The sequence below is a fragment of the Cucumis melo genome, chromosome 6 (genome assembly GCF_025177605.1).
Source record: "Cucumis melo cultivar AY chromosome 6, USDA_Cmelo_AY_1.0, whole genome shotgun sequence".
Lineage (NCBI taxonomy): Eukaryota > Viridiplantae > Streptophyta > Magnoliopsida > Cucurbitales > Cucurbitaceae > Cucumis > Cucumis melo.
In genome coordinates, this window is record NC_066862.1 from 27,545,624 (window position 1) to 27,569,389 (window position 23,766).

General features: G+C 28.9%; 2 protein-coding genes and 1 pseudogene across 3 annotated transcripts; 1 reads left to right on the forward strand and 2 right to left on the reverse strand.

The window, feature by feature from the left end:
• The first annotated feature begins 5,832 nt into the window (after positions 1-5,832).
• Positions 5,833-6,561, forward strand: LOC103491103 (uncharacterized). Its single transcript, XM_008450934.1, has one exon. The coding sequence runs from the start codon at positions 5,833-5,835 to the stop codon at positions 6,559-6,561; it is 729 nt and encodes a 242-aa protein (XP_008449156.1).
• A 2,688-nt stretch (positions 6,562-9,249) lies between these two features.
• On the reverse strand, positions 9,250-11,696 carry LOC103491105 (probable serine/threonine-protein kinase PIX13; annotated as a pseudogene).
• Positions 11,697-16,082: 4,386 nt separating this feature from the next.
• On the reverse strand, positions 16,083-19,473 carry LOC103490646 (probable serine/threonine-protein kinase CST). 2 transcript variants are annotated; one of them, XM_008450247.3, is made up of 6 exons: positions 19,043-19,473; positions 18,592-18,923; positions 17,831-17,966; positions 17,585-17,727; positions 17,054-17,177; positions 16,083-16,801 (listed from the first exon to the last, which is right to left on the reverse strand). In XM_008450247.3, exons 1-6 carry the CDS (start codon positions 19,113-19,115, stop codon positions 16,437-16,439), a joined length of 1,173 nt encoding a protein of 390 aa, XP_008448469.2. In that variant the 5' UTR covers positions 19,116-19,473; the 3' UTR covers positions 16,083-16,436. The 2 variants fall into 2 exon arrangements, with proteins under 2 accessions (XP_008448469.2, XP_008448468.2); XM_008450246.3 differs by having other exon boundaries at positions 18,592-18,932; positions 19,043-19,472.
• Positions 19,474-23,766: the final 4,293 nt, after the last annotated feature.

The following is a 23,766-nucleotide window of genomic DNA, read 5'->3' on the forward strand; positions in this document are numbered from 1 at the left end:
ATAAAATTTATTATTTTGATTAGGATTATTAGGATTTTGTATATTTTTAGGAAAATTATAGCATTATGACTAATAATTTTTAAAATTAAATATAAAATATTTTCTTAGTTACATTATATTAAATTTATTATGTAATTATTCCCTTGCTTATGTTAATAATTTAAATACAATTTTCATAGTATTCAATATTATGTTATTATTTAGGGTAGATTTACTATTATTATCAAATAAAATCTCTTCTAATATGGAAATACTTTATTTATTAAATTTAATGTATAATAAATCATCAATATTATTTTCATCACCACGTAAAACATCATCAATTTTCATTTAGCGCCGGAAGAAGAAGTAAAGAAGAATTGGCGAGCTTCAATGTCATCACCATCATCGACATTGAGACGGCAGAAAAAGATGTAATTGTAGGAGCCATCACGTAAGCCAAAATCAAACGAGTGAGATTCCATCATGGTCCTGAGAGATAGAGACTTTCGGGATCATGGTCGAAAGTGAAGATCAAACGTGAGAAGGGAGGTTGTGTTGGGACAATAATAAGAAGAATTATTATGTGTTTTAAAATCAATATGATGTAATGATAATAAGAATAATAAATATTTAAAAAATCACTTACTTTAGAGATAATTTAAACAAATATCTCAAAATTTCATCTAATTTTTTCACATTTCTGTTTCCACGTCTTATATTTTTCCTATAGCTAGCTACATAATGTACTATATATTTTTCGTAATATAATATATATTTTTTTCATATATTCTAATTTGTTGACCGGAAACTATATATTTTTCATATACCTAAAAAATTTTCGAAGCATGAACTACATAATATACTATATATTTTTCATATATTCTAAAAGTTTTTCGAAGCATGAACTACGTAATATACTATATATTTTTCATATACCCTAAAAGTTTTCCAAAGAATTTTGAAGGAGTTGAACAAAATAAGAAATAATGGACGGAGAGAGAGATCGGACGGAGTGAAGAATTTTTGAACAAAATCACCGAAAGAAATTTAATTATGAGGTAATTTTGATTATAATATTACCATAATAGAATTAATTAATTACATATCATATTTAGATATGATACTTAATAAATGCAAATCTTGGTCCATTTTCCTTATTTTATTTTTAATTTTATTTTTAAAAATATTATTACTAATAAAGATGGATAGTTTGGTTTTTTGGACTCTACATTTGTATAAAATTAAGCTTATTAGGATATTTATGAAAAATTTGACAATCTTAGGTCAAACTTGTAATAAGACATTATATTTTAAGTTATAATTGTTAAAACCCCTTTATTATATGATTTTTGGTTTTTCTACTTTAAAAAATATTCATTTTAGTTTTACGTTCCCAATTTTCGTTTATTGTGGTATCTTTACTTTGACTTTAGTTATTATACTTTCAACTCTAAAGTATCTTTTTTTCATTTAACTTTTAAAAATTGGTCAATTTTATCATTCATTTTTGTTTTTATTTCATTTTTAGGAAACAAAATTATTCTTTTAAAAGTTTAAGTACGAAAATGAAATAAATTAGAAAATATAAATGTTAATTTAATATTTTAAACGTGCATAAACTAAAATAATGAACCAAAATTTAAAGTTAATATTTAGCCAAATTTCAAATATACGCTAAATTGAGATAAATAATACAAATACTATACCTATACGAGTTGAACTATATTTATCTTATTTACTATGAAGTATTTTCGTATGAGGTAGCGTATTATTGTTATTAGAAAGAAGAAGAAATTAAGAAAATGTTAAACTCAATATTATTGAAAACTTAAAATTAATATTTTATTTTCCTTTAGTCTTTTTTTTTTTCTATCAATAACAATTCCCTCTTCTTTTTAATCTCAAGAAAATAAAATATATAGGTTATTTTCATTATTTTTTTTTTCAACTCATGTGTTGTCACTTTGGCATCTAATTATAAATTTGTCTGATTTTTTGTTTTTCCAAATTAATGATTATTTTAATAGAAAAACCTCTAAATACATCCTTAAAGATATGAAAGACTAAAATTTTCAAAAATCAGTAATTTTTATTCTTATTTAAATTATGGGTGTGAGGAATATTCCTATTAATTTATAGAAATATTTGACAAAGCATATCTGGATGCATACAAGCCTTTCAAAGCAATGTAATTATGGGGTCAAAAACATTTATCCAATTACTTTATTACCATTTAAAACAAATTTCTAGTAACACCCTAAAACTGTTCTGTCAATTAGAAAGAACCAAAATATTGAATTCAATTCTTCAAAAATATATAAATATACAAATATATATTATTTATTAGATGTCTATAATATAATTCGTTAAAGATTTATCTCTTCGAAACAAATTAAAATCGTTTATATCATCAAAGAAAGTATCATATAGTAAACCCTAAACCTGTTTTTGGTATTGTGTTGTTTGATATCATATTAATTTCTTTGGGTTGTGTTTTTTTATTATTTAAATATTGTAAAACTGACTAATTGGGATGAAAAACAATTATTTGGTTCCTCGAGAAAAGGAGTAATGATTTGGACAGGAAATTCCATGGATGTTTTTTCCTTAATTGGCCATTCAACGTCAATGACAAATAACAAAATACCATTTTCTATGTAACGTTGTTGAAACAAACCGTTTTTTCCTTTCTCGGGAAAGTAACTATTTTTTATTGGTCTAATTTTTAATAAGGTGATTGTTTTAGAATGTTATGTACTTTTAGTTTTTTATTTAATTTAAATTTAGTTCTAGGTTTCAAAAAAAATATTGATGAAAATTAAGTAGAGGAGTATTTCAATAACAAAATAAATTAAAATATGTACTAACGGTAGTAAAATTTTGGATTCTATTAATGATAGAAATTGATAGACTTCTATTACTATCTATCAATATTACCGGTAGAAACATATCAATGTCTATTATTGATAGAATCTAAAAATTTACTATTTTTGACAATTCTACTTAATTATAATTATCTTGTTTCTTTTAAATTGATTCGTAGATATTAACACTTAAAACAAAAAACGAGCATTTAGTTAAAATTCAATGTTAAAAGTTTGAATCTTGAAAATTTGAAACCAAATTGTAACAAAATTTAAATTTTAAGAATAAACTTATAACGTTTTAAAATATAAAGACTTAATTAAAACAAAATTCAAAATATAAGAATTAAAATCGTAACATTATGAGATTGTAGTTCAAATAAAACCTAAACAATAAACCTATGCATACCAAAGAAAAAAAAAAGAAAAAGTGATTTTCCAAACTTCACAATAAAAAATATCTTCAATGAATTGCTACAAAATTAAATAGATGAAATTCGATCTTCGTAATTGTAGTATTAAACAAATTATATTCAAACCAAGCCAAAATTAATTAAAAAGAGAAAAAGAGTGCAAACCACAAGAATATAATAAGAATTAAGAGCCCATCCTCACCAAAAAAAAAAAAAAAAAAAAAAAAATATATATATATATATATATATATATATATATATATATATATATATATATATAGCCACAAAAATAACTAGTTTTCACACAAATCTTACAAGGAAAAAAAAAAACCTATGGAAGTATGATTTTATTATTAATCAAAGTTTAGAGGTAGTTTAAGGTAAGAAGTCGGATACTATAATCCTAGCTAGATTATTATAACTGAGTTATAATATTTTATGTTGGTTATAAATTATTTTAGTTTGGGTTATAATAATATCTGTTTAAGGTACAAATTTTTTTTTCTAGAAGAAAATAGTTAGCACAAAATTAAAAAAAAAATGAACATAGAATAGGTAAAAACGATAGCAAAGAAGGACTTTTGAAATAATACTCTGATTGTAGCTAATTGAAAACTACAAAATAGTATTTATTGACCAAAGGTGAGATAATTATAGTCTTAAGATGGTTCTTGCCCTAAATACTAGGGGTGAGCATCGGTCTGTGTTGGAAGAGTTGGTTTTCCGACCATACCAACACCAAACCAATTATGGTCGATTTAGTAAATATTCAAACCCACCCAACCACGAATGAATACAAACCGATTGTTGGTTGGTCGATCGATCGGTTGAGGTTGGTTTAAACCTTTGAAATTTTTAAAAAGTGTCGTCGGTTTGGATTTTTCTCAAATTGACACTGATTGAACCTCTCATTATCTTTGACCAATCACCTTCGGTTTGGTCGATTGTTGTCGATTGACTCAGTTTTTCGATCTATCATACTTGTTCTTACCAAATATTGTCTTATATTATTATAGTCCTAATTACATAAACTTTCACTATAAAATATAGTATTTACCGTAGTAATATGAGGTTATTATCTTAAGTTAGTTCTTGTTCTAAATAGCCGTTATGTTATTATAGTCTAGCATAAACTTTCACCGCTGCTTAATTAACTTGATGAATTTGAATTTTGAAAGTTTGATATACAGTAATTTTACTGACAAAAATAATTATAAAATTCCAAAAAAGGACTATGCAGCCAATATTTGACAAATTACATGTAGATTCACATATACTCTTTTATGGTAACCTAACTAATACCAAAATGCGTTTTAGGAAAAAGTAAATCTAATTTACTTCATTACCATTTAGAATAAATTCATTCTTGTATGAATGATTGAAAAACCAATATGAGTATAGTTCAAATGACATAAAATATTTACTATCAATCTAAAATGTTATTCAAATGTAGAAGAAAAAAGAAAATTTTTGGAGAAAAAATCTAAGAAAAATTATCCTGGTTGAATTTCTTAAATTTCAATTCCCAAAATGTGAAAAGAATAAAACTTGATTTAAATAAATATTTTCTAAATATTACTTCATTTACTTAATTATATATATTTTATTCTCCATTTTATTAATATGTGATTTTTCTATGCAATGCATTTCCTACTTCCTTGGACACTGGAATTTGGAAAAACTATTCAATAAAGTATGTGTGGTTTATCTCAAACAAAGATTTTATTTTGTAATATTAATTGAATCAAAATTGAATTTTGCCATCTCCACTTGTAAATTAAAATTAAGTAAAATTGAAGTAGCAATTTTTCAAAATTTCAAAATGAAGATAGATCACTTGAAGATGATCTTGTAAAGCTTAGATGAACAAATGTAAAAGGTTTTTAGAACTTCATATTCATATTATTCACTGTTTAGAGTTAATGGCATATTACTTGTTTTTCTGGTTAATTATACACTGCTGAATGAAATAAATAAGAGTAAATATGATGAATTAATTATTGTTTACTAATATTACTCCAATATTTTCGGTATCGGCTTTTTAGTACGTAGCAACAAAAAGAATATCATACTCACAGTTGCAAATATAACTATTAACGATTAGAAAGAAACAAGATAATATAGTTGTATTAATTAAAGCATTCAAAGCGATCCTTTTAACTTATTTAGTGAAATTGTGTAGTTTTTCAACGTTAAAATTATAAATCTGAGTCGATTTAGATACCGATATTTATAATTATTTGGTTTTTAGTTCATCTATATCGTAAGAATTAATAAAGAGGACATCATATATAGCAGAACAATCAAACATATATTATTACATTTATCTCATGTACACTTATTTTACATCTTCGTTTTTCAAAATTACCAAATGCTCTAAACTTTCACTACAAATACATATGCAGAAGATCATTTTGTTAATTACCAAATGCTCTGAACTTTCACTATAAATAGATGCATAATCCTAAGAAGAAACTCACTACCCAGCAATAGTTCTCTCTTGCTTATTGCTCTCGTTTCCTGTTTCTCTCTATTCTCAATTCTTTCATTTTCTTCATCATCCATCGCTTGCAATGGAGAAGAACACCAACACCAATGCCAATACCAATATCAATATCAACATTGATGCGGTATCGGAGACCTCTCCTGACCAACGCCACGGCGGAGAGAGGTCTCCAATGGCAGCTTCTCCACTACCACCTGCTCGCAACATCGATGACATAAATAACCCTCCCACCGTTGTCATCGAACCCTCGTCCTCAACATTAGTGGCGGCCCCGGAAAGCGCTACACCAGGCGACGTAAGACGGCGCCAGAGTGTAGATGCCATGTTCGACGTCGGAACATCGTCACACGAGCATGTTGGAGGAAGTTCCGACGCCGAAGCGGGGAAAAAAAGAGGACGAGGGGACGGAGGAGAGCAGCAGCAGCAGGTGAAAGCTGCAAAGAAAAAAGGAGAGCTAACGGAGGTTCCAAAGGGTGAGCCAAGATGTGCAACCTGTAACAAAGTGTTCAAATCGTGGAAAGCACTATTTGGACACTTGAGGTCTCACCCTGAACGGACCTACCGTGGGGCTCTTCCTCCGCCAACCGCCGCCGAACTCGACATTCGCCGTTGTCAGCAGCAGCTCGCTTCCACTTTGCTGACAGTGGCTCAGCAAGTGGCAGCGACCAGAAGAGGGCTGGATATTGATCTCAACCAACCCTCTACTGCTGACGACGGAGACTCGCCGGACAACACCAGAGACGCCGGGTTTGATCTGAATCTCGAACCCCCGCCGGAGAGTGACGACGAGAAGTGAGATCGGCAGTGCGGATGTATATAATAATAATTAGAAATACCATCAACACATATTTGTATAGTTATCGGAATAAATGAATCCAATTTTTTGAGCCAACATTTCGAATCTTCTTCATTTCGGGGTCTTCGCATTTTGTTACTCATGCATGCATGTTTAGGATATTGGATTGCCAGCGCCTGCATGCATTTGGAAATTAATCACTCACTATATTAAATTAATTAACAATAAACATCTCCGCCTTCAAAATAAATTCATCTTAATTAATAATTAACAATATTTTAAACATAAACTTGAATATACTATTTATTATATATCAACTCCTAATTACCCTATAATACAAATACACTACTTTTTGTAAGTGGACACCAAATATATATAAATTAATATTTTAAAAATCTTGTTCATTAATCACTATATACTTCCTTTAAGAAAACATTTTTGAGTAGTAAAACATATAACAACTTTTAGAACATTTGTTAAATACTCATTTATTCAAAAATTTAAGACCAATAATAATAAAAATTGATGAGGTTATTTAATTATTGGTCTAATGGTTCTTATTTGAAGTTCACTCTCAAAATAACCTTTTTGAAAAAAGGAACAATAAAAAACAGCAAATTTGACAAGATATTTACGGGCTATAGCAAAATTTTAGATTCTATCAGTAATAAACATCTGATAGACACCAATATCCTTCTATTAGTCACATTGATAGACAGTGATAGAAGTCTATTAGTTTTTATTTTAATTTATTTTTCTATTTTTAAAAATCTCCTTTAAAAAAATTACTACGAATATGAAGTATAAAAAATGAAAAAGAAAAAGAAAGAAACTCACCTATCATTTGCGATTATGATGAGCTTTATGAACCGATAATATGTTTCTCGTCTTCTAAACCAAAAACTTCAATGCAATGGAAGACGAGGGACACTCTTAACTCTTAATTCTTCACATCTATGTTTTGCGAGTGACGAATACTAACATCGGCACGCCTCTTCTTATATAATGGTCGATTCTTGTTTTTTACAAGGCAATCTAATTAATACTAATCGACGTTTCGGAGATTTATTCGAACAAATTTACAATGTATATTTGGCATTGCTATATTAAGAAACGCACATTAAATTTCAACGACTAAATTTTGTTGAAACGTTCGACAATATTATTTGGATTTCAAATCTAATAAAAAAAATCGAAATCAAACGTGTAAAACCATATATATGGTAAATCTCATTGGGCTGCTTTAATAGTAAGTTTTTATGTTCTCTCGCACTTATTATAATTCAAATATTTATGAACATCGACTTATTATAATCCAAATATCTATGAACATCGACTCAATATCTATGACATGATTTATTATCTATGACATGATCGATTATAAGTTAATTAATAATTGGTACAATTCGTATTTTCAATTCATACTAAACATGCATGCAATTATATTGAAGGGAGAAGAAAGTTTCTCCCAACACTTTTTTGCGTCAAGAAAAAAGGCATTCTACCGATGTCTTGTGTTTATGGATAAACATTCTTTTGATACACCGTTTTCCAATTTATGTTGACACGATAGTGTGTTTTATTGAGATGTTGTGAATGTCTCACACATTAGAAAAACAAAGGAGACTGACATTCTTATATCTTTCACTGTCAATTGGTTTTGAGATAGACCTCATAGTATCGAACATATTTAAAGTCAGGAGAAAGTTTATGTTGATGGTCATACGCGGTTTATGTTTGCTTTGATAATTAGTTATTTGGTTTTTTATGTTTAAAAATTAAGCTTCTTTTTCTTCTATCTCTTTTTACAATGTTTTCCATTTTTCTAAATTAAAACAATTGAATTCTTTGCCTTAAACACAACTATCATTAAAATTTTCAAATTTTGGTTTGGTTTTTCAAAATATTATTAATTAAGTAAGGTTAAAAAAAAAAAAAGAGGGTAGAAGAAGATGATTTTTCTAGGTTTAGTTTCCAAAAACCAATGTTCTATATTTGGTAATCACTTGGTTTTTTAAAATTAAGTATGTTTTATCTTTATTTTTACAATAGTGTTTGGATATTTCTTAAGCGAAAAGAGTTGAATTATCAACCAAATTTCAAAAACAAAAATAAGCTTATGAAAATTAAGACTTCATCTGGTAACCATTTCACTTTTTTTTTTTTTTTTTTAAATTAAAACTTAAACATTTTTTCTTTCTCATATCCTACGATCGTTTACATCTTTTTTAAATACAAGCGTTGAACTATTAGTCAAATTCTAAAATAAAAAATAAGTTTTTAAAAGTTATGGTTTTTAGTTTTAAAATTTTGGCTTGAATTTTTAAACCATTGGTATAAAAAGTAGATGACAAACGAATAAATTTGGAGATAGAAGTATCTATATATACTTCATTTTAAAAAATATTAACAAAAACAAAAACAAAATAGTCACGGAAGGGGACATAATTTTTAGTTTTCAAAATTTGGTTTGGTTTTTTAAAGCATTAGTAAAAAGTATATAACAAATCAATAAATTTAATTAAAGTTGGAATGAGTGTTTATAGAGTAAATAATTTTTAAAAACTAAAGCTAAATGATTGTCCCAATTGATACCTAAATGATTATCAAACGGGATCCGATAAACGAAAAATAGTATTAACATCTTGATTAGAACTTTCTTTTGAAGCTTAAATTGGGGCGGAGGATTTAAAACAAGTATAGCATTAGCATTGACTCAAAAACTATAAACCTATATTTCGACTTTGAGTTGCTGGTCTTGGACTCTTTCGGTTTCTCCTTCAATTTCTTCGATATGTTCCAATGCCTCGAGAACTTCTTGCATTGAGGGCCGTTTTCGAAGATTTGGTTCCAGGCATTTTAGAGTAAGATCACCCACGAGCATGGCTGCTTTCAATGAATATTGACCTTCTATTTTTGCATCCATTAAATCTTTTATCCTTTCTTGATTCACCAAGAATGGCTTAGCCCAATCGACTGGATAATTTAGATTGTGTTGTTCGCTGGTCCTATACATATCATCTGCTCGCAAGCCACTCATGATTTCAAGCAGTACCACACCGAACCCGTAAACATCGCTCTTAGCACATAGATAACCTGTGAGGTTTAGCAATGAACATATGATTTTCAATATTGACACAATAAGAATAATTAGTGAACTTGCGGAATGAAATTATATATGCGTAGCACTTTTCATATTTAATTACTTCATCTCCTCAGTCACATCAGCATATGATATACTCCTCCAAATTGTCATTATTTCAATTTTGATTTTGACTTCTCCTCTATGCATTTGCAAGAAACACGAATAACCAAAATATTTGGTATATTTGACTAAACAATTGACAGATATAATCACCTGTACAAACGTATTCTGGGGCACCGTAAACGTCTGGGCTCATAATTCTTCTTCCTACACCTGATTCTTCACCTGAAGACCCTAATCTTGCGAAGCCATAATCCGAGATTTTTGAATTATAATTCTGTACGTGAATATAAATGGGAAATTTGAATAAAAATGGTAAGAGAAAGATGAAATGAGACAGGAAAACAGGATGGATCAAGAACAACAAATTCAACAGCTGTCAACCTTATTCCCGAGTATACAAAGAAATGAAAATATCCAATAAAGAACACATCCAAAACATCAAATCTAGCTATTTTGAGTTTTCATTTTAAAACCAATTCACAATGAAAAAGATAATTCATGCAGCTTATAGAAAAAAATGAGAGGCTCCTTTAAGTTCCCAAACTGGAATGCTCTACTGAATATTATCATTAAACAAGAAAAGCAAAACAAAGATATTATTGAAATATCGCAAAATAGACTGCAGAAATTTGGACAAACCAAATCTAGAAGTATATTTGATGGCTTAAAATGTCTGTATATAACATCTTTTTCTGCGGAATGCAAGAAAGCCAAGCCTCTAGCTGCTCCAATAGCGATCTTGAGCCTTCTTTCCCAAGAAAGAGGTTCAGTGGAAGAACGTACTAATCACAAAGGAAAAAAAAAAAAAAAAACCCAAAGATCAGCACAGATTATGAAGAGTCAATTATCTTCTCTTATCCTATCTTTAAGGAAATCATACTTCCAAAGAGATGGTTTTCCAAGCTTCCCATGGACATATATTCATATACAAGAAGCAGTTCTTCATGATCTTCCCAACAGAAACCCAATAATTTGACAAGATTTGGATGATTCAGCCGACTTAAAAAGTTCACTTTTTCCTGCATTCAATCCATATACAAGCACTTAGACATTAATAAAACCTTGTAAAGTAGACTCCGACCGAATAGAGATCAACTTGGCAAAACGATCTACATACATCAGCAAAACTTCCAAGTCAGTCCTAATAGCATTAAAAAATGTACACATACTTGAAGGTTATAGCCTATAGGTTTATGTTTATTTGAGCTTCATGAGTATAAACATGTAACTACAAATTTCAGAAGAATGCAAATTTCTAATTTAGCCTTTTTCAAACAAGGTATGCAAAACAATGGACATAACATTTTCTTATACGCAAAACTTAACAAAAGTACTAAACAAAAACGTCGAAATGATTGGTAGACCTATGTCACCGGTTCAATTGATATCGAACATTAAACATAAGATTTAAATCCTTACAGTATTCAGGCTAAATTTCCAAATGGTTTGTCCAGAACAAAGAATACTAATAATGGCCAGGCCATCTACTTTTGTTCAGTAAGTAAGAGTTCCATATAAAGCAAGAAAGGGAAATTGTGGCTAAATTTGGAAATGGAGAAAAGATTTCATCAAATTCAGAATATTGAATATTTTGTGTTGCTGAGCTTGATTTTACCTGCCACTCTTGAAAACTTTGATACCTTTCTACGTTTAATTTCTTAATGGCAACCGCCATATCAGAATTGCCCTTAGAAGGAGCCAGCGTCCTGTCATCTACCCAGCCTTTATACACCTTCGCAAAATCTCTCTGACCGATCAAGGATTCAGGTTTGAAATTTTTGGTAATGAGTTTCAGCTCAGTGAAACTGAATTCCTTCAAGGTTGGTTGGTCAAGGATTTTCCCACTCGGATAGGACTCACTCACATCTACGTTCCCCGCCGCTGAAAATTGACTTCCACCGGCGGTGCTATTTAAGCAATTTCCCATAATCAACAGCTTTATTAGTTGAATCAACGAAACACAAAGTAGAAGAATTTTCTCGTACGATAATCAAAGAAGAAGAAGGTGAAGTGAATATAACAAATAATCTCATTTGTTATTATGGTTCATTTCCATCAGATTTTGGAAACCAAATTATTCTTTCTTCGGAATGATATATAGAAACCATCTCATCTCATCTGGAAGGCGAAGACTGGAATTATATGGTCTTACGAAACTCCTCTTAATTATTTAATAAACAACAATTGAAAGTTGTGTTCATTTGTATTTTTATAATCAATATTTTGGAATTTCAAATATGTAATAAATAAAACATTACTTCCGACATTCCAACTCTTAACTAAGTTTGTTTATCCTTCAACAATTCAAACCCATTATAAAAAGATCTCATTCGTTGTTCAACGGATTGATTGTATTGTAATAAAATAAATGTTGAATGTATTCAAAACAAATAAATAAACTACATTTTATTTTATGATCTTAAATATTTATGTTGCAACAAAAAAAATAATTGGTCACCCATTTTTCTTTTTTGCAATGTTGGTCTTTAAATTTGATTTTATCCTCTTCTCTTTGGTCTTTCAAATTTGGGCACTTCTTCTTCTTTTTTTTTTTAAATAAAAATTATTAAGCTTGTTTTCTCTCTATCTCTTTCTTACAATGTTTTCTATTTTTCTAAATTTAATCGGTTGAATTTTTAGGTAACTATTTTAAAATTTTTGGCTTGGTTTTTTAAAACATTATTAATTAAGTAAGATTACAACCCATTAAATTTAGAGGTAGAAGATGAATTAGGTTTAGTTTCCAAAAATCAAGACCACTTGGTTTTTTAAAATTAAATTCTATTTTATCTTTATTTTTACAATAGTGTGTGCATATTTTTGAAGTAAAAAAGAGTTTGGAATTATCAACCAAATTTCAAAGCCCTTGGTAACCATTTCATTTTTTTTGTTTTTTTTTGTTTTTTTTTCTCTTCAATTTTTTAAACTTAAACCTATTTTCTCTCTAATCTCCTAAAATTACTTGCATCTTTCTTAAATACAAGTTTAATTATTAGTCGTTTTTAGTTTTTAAATTTTGGCTTGAATTTTTAAATCATTAGTAAAAAGTAGACAACAAATGAAAAAAAATATTGGAGATAGAAATAGTGTCTATATACTTAAATTTTTTTAAAAATAAAAACAAAAACAAAATTGGTCACCAAACGGGGCCTAATTTTTTAGTTTTCAATTTTTTGTTTGGTTTTCTATGATGTTGGTAAAAAATAAATAACAAATCAGTAAATTTAGAGTTGGAATGAGTGTTTATCACTGGAAGAAATTTTAGTTACGACAGCATAAAAAAATGTTATCGTAGAGTTTCGATAGCATTTTCGAAATACTATCGTAGCCCTTGTTATTGAAAGTCCATGATTTTTCAATAGCGTTTTTACAATGCTATAAAAATACGCCATAGAAAGTTTGTTGCTATAAAGACTTTTCACAATGTGAAAAAAAAAAGCGTTATTAAAAAGTTTTGATAGTGTTTTTTATTGCGATAGAAAAACGCTATCAAAACGTTTCAATAGTGTTTTTTATTGCGATAGAAAAACGCTATCAAAACGTTTCAATAGCATTTTTAATGATATTGAGAAAATGTTATAAAATTATTTTTATAGCATTTTGTATATGTTGTCGTAGTTAATGTCATTGAAAGTATTGGACTTTCCATAGCGTTTTTGTAGAGCTATGAATAGCACCATAAAAAATTGATATATGATAGCTTTAATAATATATTTGAAGCTAAGGGAAACACAAAAATAACGTATCGTTACCCTACAACCTTAATTTGAAGTTAATTAGTGATATGATAAACCATTTGGTTGTTGGTTTTTCTTTTTTCTTTTTAATAATTAAGACTATAAACCTATATTAGGGTTGCTTCTATTCGTTGGTTTATATGTTTTCTTGTCTATATTGATTTTTCATTTTAGGAATTTTTCAAAATTAAAGTCCCAAATCTAAAAAGTAAAAAATAATTGTTTTTAAAAACTAGTTTTCTTTTTTTAAAAAATTGACTAAGAATTTAAATGATTATATAAGACATACATATATAGTAATTATAAATTAGAGAAAGAAAAAAACACGATTAAAAAAATTGGTTACTAAAAAATAGGGTGAGAAATTTCAATTAAAAGAGTTCAGCATATTTTTATATTTGAACCATCAAATTATTTGTATTTTTACTTTATGCATAGTTGACACAAAAAGTAATCTTACTAAAATTGTGGAGGTGAAAAAAAAGATTTAAAAAAAAAAATCTATAAAAAATTGTTAAACATTAAAATTGATCAAAATGTTTGATTTTCTTACGAAGTTCAAAATTTGGAGATAATAATATTATTAATTAAGGGATGCGACATCGCAGCTGATTACATAGTTATTCAGAAAAGTAAATTTTGTTTTATAAAGAGAGAGTTATTATGCATAGGGTGGCCAGTAAAGATGAAACTCCAACTTGTAAACCACCGTGATGCCGACAAGATCCACCGGAGACGATGTCACATAGCCTTGTACAAACAAGAAGTCCCCGGTCCCTCCCACGATAGGGTGGTTCGACGGTTTAACATTATGAGTCCCACCAACGATCGAGAGGGAACCGGTATGGTGCCTCAAACGCAAGCTGATCTTGGCTATGCTAATGCTTTGCAAGCCGTCAAAGCTAGAGGTTATGGAGGTTCCCTCCGACGTACCTACTAGCTTCGAGACACGATCCGCGCCGGTGGTTAAAGGGTCGTGGAAAGCAAACATGGTGCCAAATGGGGTGGTGGTTTGGCTGACGCCGGGGCCAACCACCCCCGGCACAATGAAGTAACCGGTTTTGTTGATTGTTTCGTGTTGGAAGAGGGAGAAGTGGAGAGAGCGAAGGTGGCGGTGGTGGTGGTGGTGATGATGATGGTGAGTGGCCTTGGCCTCGACGTTGATGGAGGTCAAAGATAAGAGAGAGAAGAAAAAAAGTGTGAAAATGGAAGAGAGAAGGAGGGAAGAAAGAGTCATGTTGGTATTGATTATTGGGGAATGGGTTTGTTTATTTAATAATGGGAGATATATAATATAATGTGATGAGAGGGATAGAGAGAGAGGGGACAAAATAGTAGTTGAAACCTTAGTGGAAGTGGAAATGAGTATATGGTTTGATTGGTTCTAAATTTTCAAGGTCAAGTGGGAGTCTTCTCTTGTGAAATAATCCAATTCATTTTGAACTTTTCTAGACGTTTGTTTGACCTAAGTTTTGTTCATTTGGTGAAAATTAATATTTTTTCTGCTTTTGGTGTCTTACACCTTATTAAATAATTTTATTTTATAATCTTATACATTTTTTAAAAAAGAAAGTATTGATTTAACATATTTAAGTCTTATTTGTTAACCATTATTTTGTTTTTCGTTTTTGTTTTTAAAATTCTTACAACGATTTATATTATTATAATGATTGAATTTTTAGTCAAATGAAAAAAAAAACAATTTTTTGAGTGAAAATAAAATAAATTGAATATTCGTGAAATTTGTAATTAATTAGTATAGTGGAGTCAAAATTGATTTTACGGTCAAACATAAAAAATTGCTATTTGGATATTTTGATTAATAATTATACCGTTTGATTATTAGATTATTTTTAGTACAAATTGGAGATGATGAGATTTTGAACACAAAACTTTTTGTTCTCAAGTACGTACAAGTGTCAGTTGAACTGAGTTGTTGTTGACAATTATTAATTACTTACTAAATATTTGTATTAAGAAACAGAATTTTATGATTAATATATATATATACATATAATCAATAGTCTACTATTTGGTTTCTATAGTATGAGATTGAGGATTATATATATGCTGAATATATATATTATATATACACATTAATTTCAGTATCCTACTTTTGAATCTTCCTCAAAAGATAATATCAGTATCCTATGCTTTTAATACTTTGTATTAGGAATTATCACTTAAAATAATGTATTTTGCAGCCACCAACGTTGATTCTTTTTACTTCTTGTTAATAAGTGAAAGTTGTTTTTCAAAGATGGGAATCCATTTTAGGCTCAAATGAAAAATGGACACTTGTTTGAAAGAAGGGCAATTAAGTAATTTACTTTTATTGTTTTTAGTTATGTAGATTCATATAATTAAATTTCCCCTAGTCTATCAAATCATTATACTTGAAAAACTTATCAATTGATCTGGAGTGCACCTCAAACTTTCTGTAACATATAATATGCCATTAATAGCAGAAATTTGTTAGACATAATAGCTTATTAGAATCTTTGAAGATAAACTGTGGAGAAAATAGAATTACAACAGAGTTAATTGGGTAAGAATACAATAAACAAAACAATCAATAATCAATAAGTACAACAATGTTAACTATTAGAAAGAAAAGCGAAATTTGGAGGAAATCCACATTTTGAACAACTGTTTTTTCTTCTATAAACCTAAAACATTTGACAAATAATAAATACATATAATCAAATATATTTCTACTTCCCCTCTTGCCATCCCTAAACAAGACAACCAATTATGAGCAAAAAAAAAAAAAGAAAAAACAAAAAATGTTGAGTATTTCTATCACAATCAGAAATGCATACAATGTTAAAATGGTCTTTTAAAAAAATCTGGAGGTTGAAATTGAACGTCTCGCCTTTTGGCCTCATTTATCTCTCTTGCCTTTTTGCTGATGAATTGTTTGGCTGTCTTTAATGAAGTTGTTGTTTAGACTGCGAGTTGCTGGTCTTGGACTCTTTCGGTATCTCCTTCAATTCTTCGATATGTTCCAACTCCTCGAGAACTTCTTGCATTGATGGGCGTTTTCGAGGATCGGTTTCCAGGCATTTTAGAGTAAGATCACCCACGCGCATGGCTGCTTTCGATGAATATTGACCTTCTATTTTTGCATCCATTAAATTTTTTATCCTTTTTTTCTTCACCAAGAATGGCTTAGCCCAATCGACCAGATTGCGCTGTTCAGTGGTCCTATTCATATCATGTGCTCGCAAGCCAGTCATGATTTCCAGCAGTACCACACCAAACCCGTAAACGTCACTCTTAACATATAGATGACCTGTGAAGTTTAGCAATGAAGATGATTTTCAATATTGACACAATAAGAATAGTTAGAGAACTTGCGGAATGAAATTATATATGTAGCACTTTTCATATTTACTTCATCTCCTCTGTCAACCAGCATATTATATACTCCTCCAAATTGTAATTATTTCAATTTTTATTTTGACCTCTCCTCTATGCATTTGCGAGAAACCCGAATAACCAAAATATTTGGTATATTTGACTAAACAATGACAGATATAATCACCTGTACTAACGTATTCTGGGGCAACGTAACCGTATGTGCCCATAATTCTTGTTGTTACATGTGAGTCTTCACCTGCAGGCCCCAATCTTGCCAAGCCAAAGTCCGAAATTTTTGAATTATAATTCTGCACATGAATATAAAAAGGGAAATTTAAATGGAAGAGTAAGAGAAAGATGAAATGTGACGGGAAAACAGGGTGGACCAAGAAGTTCAACAGCATGTCAACCTTATTCCTGAGTATATAAAGAAATGAAAATATCAATAATGAACTCATCCAAAATATTAAGTAAGCTATTTCGAGTTCTCACTTAGCTATGATCAAAGGTTCTATCTTAAAACCAACTGATAATGAGAAATAACTCATGTATCTTATTAAAAAAATGAGAGGTTCCTTGAATTTCCTAAGGTGGAATGCTTGACCCTTATCAACTACATTTTACTGAATATTATCATTAAACAAGGAAAGCGAAACAAAGGTACTATTGAAATATTGCAATTAGCTAAAAATAGACTGCAGAAAGTTGGACAAACCAAATCTAGAAGTATATTTGATGCTTTAAAATCTCTGTATATAACTTCTTTTTCTGAGGAATGCAAGAAAGCCAAGCCTCTAGCTGCTCCAATAGCGATCTTGAGCCTTCTTTCCCAAGAAAGAGGTTCAATGGAAGAACGTCCTAATCACAAAAAAAAAAAAAAAAAAAAAAAAAAAAAACCCAAAGATCAGCAGAAATTATGAAGAGCCAAACTTCTCTTATCCTATATTTAAGGAAATCATACTTCCGAAGAGATGGTTTTCCAAACTTCCCCTGGGCATAAATTCATACACAAGAAGCAGTTCTTCATCTTCCCAACAGAAACCCAATAATTTGACAAGATTTGGATGACTCAGCCGTCCTAAAAAGTTCACTTCTGCCTGCATTCAATCCATACAAGCACTTAGCCATTAATAAACCTTGTAAAGTAGACTCCGAAAGAATACAGAACTTGGCAAAATGATCTACATACATCAGCAAAACTTCCAAGTCCGTCCTAATAGCATTAAAAAAGGTACACATACTCGAAGGTTATAGCCTATAGGTTTACGTTTATTTGAGCTTCATGAGTAGAAACATGTAACTACAAATTTCAGAAGAATGCAAATTTCTAATTTAGCCTTTGTCAAACAAGGTATGCAAAACAATGGACATACCAGAGGCTACATTTTCTTATACACAAAACTTAACATAAGTACTTAACAAAAACGTCGAAATGATTGGAAGACCTATGTTACCAGTTCAATTAATACCGAACATTAAACATAAAAAGCCATTTAATTCTTACAGTACTCAGGCTATTTCCAAATTTGCAAATGGTTTGTCCAGAACAAAGAATACTAATAATGGCCAGGCCATCTACTTTTGTTCAGTAAGTAAGAGTTCCATATAAAGCAAGAAAGCGAAACTGTTGCTAAATTTGGAAATGGAGAAAAGATTTCATCAGATTCAAGAATATTGAATACAACATAGTAGATGATGATCCATGAATGAGCTTGATTTTACCTGCCACTCTTGAAAACCTTGAACACTTTCAGCGTTTAGTTTCTTAATGGCAACCACCATACCAGAATTGCTCTTAGAAGGAGCCAGCGTTTTGTCATCTACCCAGCCTTTATACACCTTCCCAAAACCTCCCTGACCGATCAAGGATTCAGGTCTGAAATTCTTAGTAATGACTTTCAGCTCAGTGAAACTGAATTCCTTCAAGTTTGGTTGGTCAAGGATTTTCCCACTCGGATAGGACTCACTCACATCTACGCTCCCCGCCGCTGAAAACTGACTTCCACCGGCGGTGCTATTGGTACCTGAAGACCCTACGATACCGCTGTAATAGCCTGAAGTTCCTAAGAAATGGGGGAAGATACAATCAAATCGACAACTGAAAGCAGGAAATGAAGCTGGAAATTTGACATTCTAAAAAGTAAATCCGAAGTTAATCGTTTGAAATTAGCACCTGGAGTCGAAGATACTGCTTGACTGCGAAGGGAATTAGAATGATGAGCTGAAGAAGTCAAGCAATTTCCCATAATCAACAGGTATATTGGTTGAATCAACGAAACAGAAAGTAGAAAAAAGTTTGTCGTAAGAAAATCAAAGAAGAAGAAGGTGAAGTGAAGAACAAAATCTGAGGGAAATGGGGGAAGAGAAAGAAAAGGAAAAAGCGCTATATGTCGCTTATCATAAAGAAGATTGCGCACTCTTCCTTACGGGTCAAAGGAATCAAAAAGGAAGATCTCAGTAGCTTGAATAAATCACTTTTCAATCTTGTAAAATCTGTTATTATGGTTCAATTCCAAAATTTTCTTTCTTCGGAATGATATAGAAATCAATCATCTCATCTCATCTCATCAGGAAGGGGCGAAGACTGGAATTATGGTCTTTTGAAACTTATGGTTTTAATTATAAAAACAAGAATTGAATTGAAGTTGTTCATTTAATTTTTTTTTATTTTTATAATCAATATTTTGGAATTTCAAATATGTAATAAATAAAACATTACTTCCGACTTTCCAACTCATAACTAAGTTTGATTATCTTTCAACAATTCAAACCCATTATAAAATATCTCATTCGTTGTTCTAAAATAAAAAAATATAATTCCTTCAAAGGATTGATTGAATTCTAATAAAATCAATGTTGAATACTTATACTTGAATCTACTCCAAACAAATAAATAAACTACCTTTCATTTTATCATCCTAAATATTTATTTTGCAACAAAAAAGAATTTTGGTCACCCATATTTTCTTTTTCCCAATATTGGTCTTTAAATTTGATTTTACCCTCTTCTCTTTACTCTTTCAATTTTTTACTTAGGAGATCATCGGTAAGAATCACCCTTTTTATTGATTTATCTTGGTTCCAATTTGTCGTTTTTCGTTTAATCCAATTTTAAGCATCTCTTTTGATTCTCACTACTGATACTCAACTATTTTTAACTCTTACTTTCACCATTTTAACGTAAAATTGTACTTGTGCTAAAAGAAATTTTTACTATCAATTTAAGGGTTACCACTTGAATCCTCTTCATTTGTTACGTAAAAATTAAACTTGGAAAAGAAAACTAACTAGAGAAGCAGTGCATTTTAAACGTGATCAAATTTCAATATATTCTATTTAGATTCACATATAGTTAATTTAATGGAGAGATTGGAATATGAAAAATGATATAAAGGTAGAGATTAGTGATTGGGTTTTATTTATTTGTTTAAGAAAGTGATTGGATATAGTTGATGAAGTAGGATCCATTTTAGGTTTCTTCATCATGATATGAAATCCACTAACAAAAAAAGAAATTCACCCACACCATCATTGCTACAAAAAGAAAAAAAAAAAAAAGTAACAACAATAGTAACCCATATTAGTAAACTATATATATATCATCATAATTAAAATTGTCAATGATTCTTCTCCACTCTACATGCATAGGAAGTAATAATAAATAAATAAATAGTAATCGTTTTAAAAAAAATCACTTATTACCATTATTTTTGGAGATAATTGTTAAAAAAAAAAACAAAATGAGAAACTATTTATACTTTATAATAAAATTAAATATAATGAATTTTTATCTTTTAGTAATTATTTAATACAAAAGATATATAATTTATATATTTTTATTATTATTCTTAGAAAAAAATTCTTATCCTTTCCAAGATTTAACTGTAAAAATAGTTACCTCATTCTTCCTCAAAATAGGAAAAGAAAAAAAAGTTGACCTTCACTCTTAAATTTGCACAATGACATTAATATTGTCATTGACTAAGTTCCTTCACCAATTAAATTCCACCAACAAATATTTGTGGTTCAAAGTTCATATTAATAAAGTAGTGTACGGACAGCTGTGTTTTTATTTTTATGTTAAGATCAAATTAAAAGACCAAATCTTCATATGTTAGATTAGAATTTTAGTTTATAGAGAGGGCCAATAAATCTTGGTATTATGATTCTGTGTTAATCATCGTCAAACACTATTGGTTACTTTCTATTTCTTGTATACAAATATGTTCTTCTTCATTTTAAGTTATAAACAATGTTAAATTTCGTATAAAAAAAAAATTCGTTAAAACTTTGTATTTTGTTTAGATTTTTTTAAAAATAAAAAGATATACCTATGGCTAACTTTTTTTTCTTTTCTTTTCAAGGAATCGGAGATACTTAAATCCTAAACAAATTATTTGTATTAACGTATAAACATTCTCTAAAGCAAATTAAGTGTGTTGAGTTGGACATCTCACATGTCTATTTTATGCAACATTTTCAAACACTTTTCTAAGTTGTTTCACGAGAACTTGCGTAGAAGAAGCTGATTCAAATAAATTATTATTTATAGGAAATTTTTCTCATGGTGAGGATCACTAATTAATACAACATACTTTTTTTAAATAATAATAAAATAAACTAATTTAATAATAAACATAGCAAAAATTTATCTTCTATATGTGATAGACTGCAATAGATTGACATTTCATGATAAACATTAATAGATGTCTATCGTGATATATCATTAATAAAAGTTAAATTATTTATGTATTTATAAACATTTTCCACAGTTTTGTTATTAAAAACTATTTTAATTAAAATTTACTATTCTTTTTTCTTCGTGTTAGAATCAAGTTGAATATCTCATAACTTTCTTTCCCTTTCACGGTTCACCTTTTTTGTATCATAAATGACTCAAACCTTGGTCTTTTAACTCTCTTTCAAGCCTATCAACCAATTTTCAAAAATTAAACTCGAACGAAATCATTCCATTTGTAGAAAGCTTTTACTAGTATTAGATTCTAGGGTTTAGGGTTTAGGAATTGGTGTCGTTGAGAAATGTAAGACCAGTAGATGTACAACCTTATATCGATGAGACATAATTCATTGGGAGTAAGTGGGGATACGATTCTTCAAATTTAAGTGTCTATTGATTGTTTTTGTGTTGATAGTTACACATTAGATGAATGTACTTATTGATCATTAATCCATATAAAAGTTATTGAGTTAGGTGTTGATTACGAGATGTTTGAACAAAAATTAAACTTACGTAGACATATAACCAATTGAGTGTAGTTAGTGTTACATTTGAAATATTTGCCTCCATTACTAGTTTTACCCTTTTTTTCCTTAGAAAGAGATTTCATTATATCATATATATATATATAATTATAAAGTACAGAGTAATAGAAATTATTTTAGTATACTTCATAAGCATAATTTATAATGAATAAACTAACCTTTAAAACATAAAAATTAAGATTATAAATTATAAAATTTTTAAACCCATGCAACACACTGAATCTATTAAGATAGTAATTTTTTATAAGAAAATGGTAAAAAAAACAAAACATTTGACAAAATATTTATACTTTAATTACATTTATTTAATGTATTATGTATTTGACAAAATCTAGATACAATTAAAAGATAAAAAAATATTGTTTTTTCAAGAATTGGACTATGGGAATCATAAATTCAAAAACACTTTTAAAAAACGTGTGTTAAAACACATATATACTAAGTTAAATAAAACTAAAAACATAAAATAGAATTTATATCAACAATCAATCACACAAACCTATAAAAACAAAAATGATTGAGTGAAGTAGATTGTTGAAGTAGTAAAATATTTTCTACTTTTTTTTTATTATTATTCTTAATTAAATCACACTATAAATTTATTCCAATTTGTGAATATATGTATTTAAAAAAAAAAAGTGGGAAATGAAATATGAAGATAGCAAAGAACAAAGCCAAAGAGAAATTGGCCTTTAAATTTTGTGGGAAAAGAGATTGATTCATATCTCTTGGGTCGGCTCCCAGCTGTATGAAAATAATAATAAAAAGAATTAATTGATGAATAGTCCTAAATTGAAGGGAAATTAAGAGCAAATAAATGTCGAGAGTTATTCATTTTCACATTAGAAAATTGAAAGTCCAATTCTTCATTTTCTCTCAATTGCCCATTTGACTTGGAAACCCAACTTTTGTTTGACTTTGAAATTCTTGTCCTTTTTTTCTTTTAATTAATTTTCCACCCACATTTTCTTCAAGTTTCTTTACATTCCCATCGGTTAGTTAAAGTTGTTGTCTCTTCAACTATTTTATTATATCCATCTACTAAATATATATATATATATATATATCTCTAAATTATGTTTGATTACTAAACATGAACATGTTAGAAAATATATAAAAGTCGAACTAAAACATAAATAACTTAAGTTCAAAATCACTACTCGAACGAAGGAAAGAAATCTTTAGAGTTTTCCATGTTTCAAGGAAATTTCAAGATTGAAACTGTTTTTGAGAAGTTTTAAATTTTCAGTAATTTTTTAAGATTTTTTTTAATTTTGTTTTCTCCCCGTTTAATTTAGATGGATTTTCTATAAATTTAAAGATTTTGAGAAACTCTTTTTCTTTTAATTAATTATGTTAGCTAAATTCAAGTTTTTAATTATATATCGACTATGTTAATTAAATTCAAGTTTTTAATTATATAAAATTATATAGTTTCACGTAACAATATATATATATTTTTTTTATCAAGGATAACATTTGTTTAATGGATTACTTTTCTTCTTATTTTATTTTTTTCATTTATTTTTAAAATTTGTTGTCTAGACATACTACTAAATGTTAAGAGTTAAGTCAGTCAAAATTTCATTTACTTATTATAACAATTTCTATCCA

Coding starts and splice junctions, on each gene's coding strand:
- LOC103491103 (XM_008450934.1), top strand. CDS start 5,833: ATGGAGAAGAACACCAACACCAATGCCAATACCAATATCAATATCAAC.
- LOC103490646 (XM_008450246.3), bottom strand. CDS start 19,115: ATGGGAAATTGCTTGACTTCTTCAGCTCATCATTCTAATTCCCTTCGC. Junction 18,933..19,042: donor AGCAGTATCTTCGACTCCAG/GTGCTAATTTCA, acceptor CCCATTTCTTAG/GAACTTCAGGCTATTACAGC. Junction 17,178..17,584: donor CAAATATACTTCTAGATTTG/GTTTGTCCAACT, acceptor ATTCATGTGCAG/AATTATAATTCAAAAATTTC.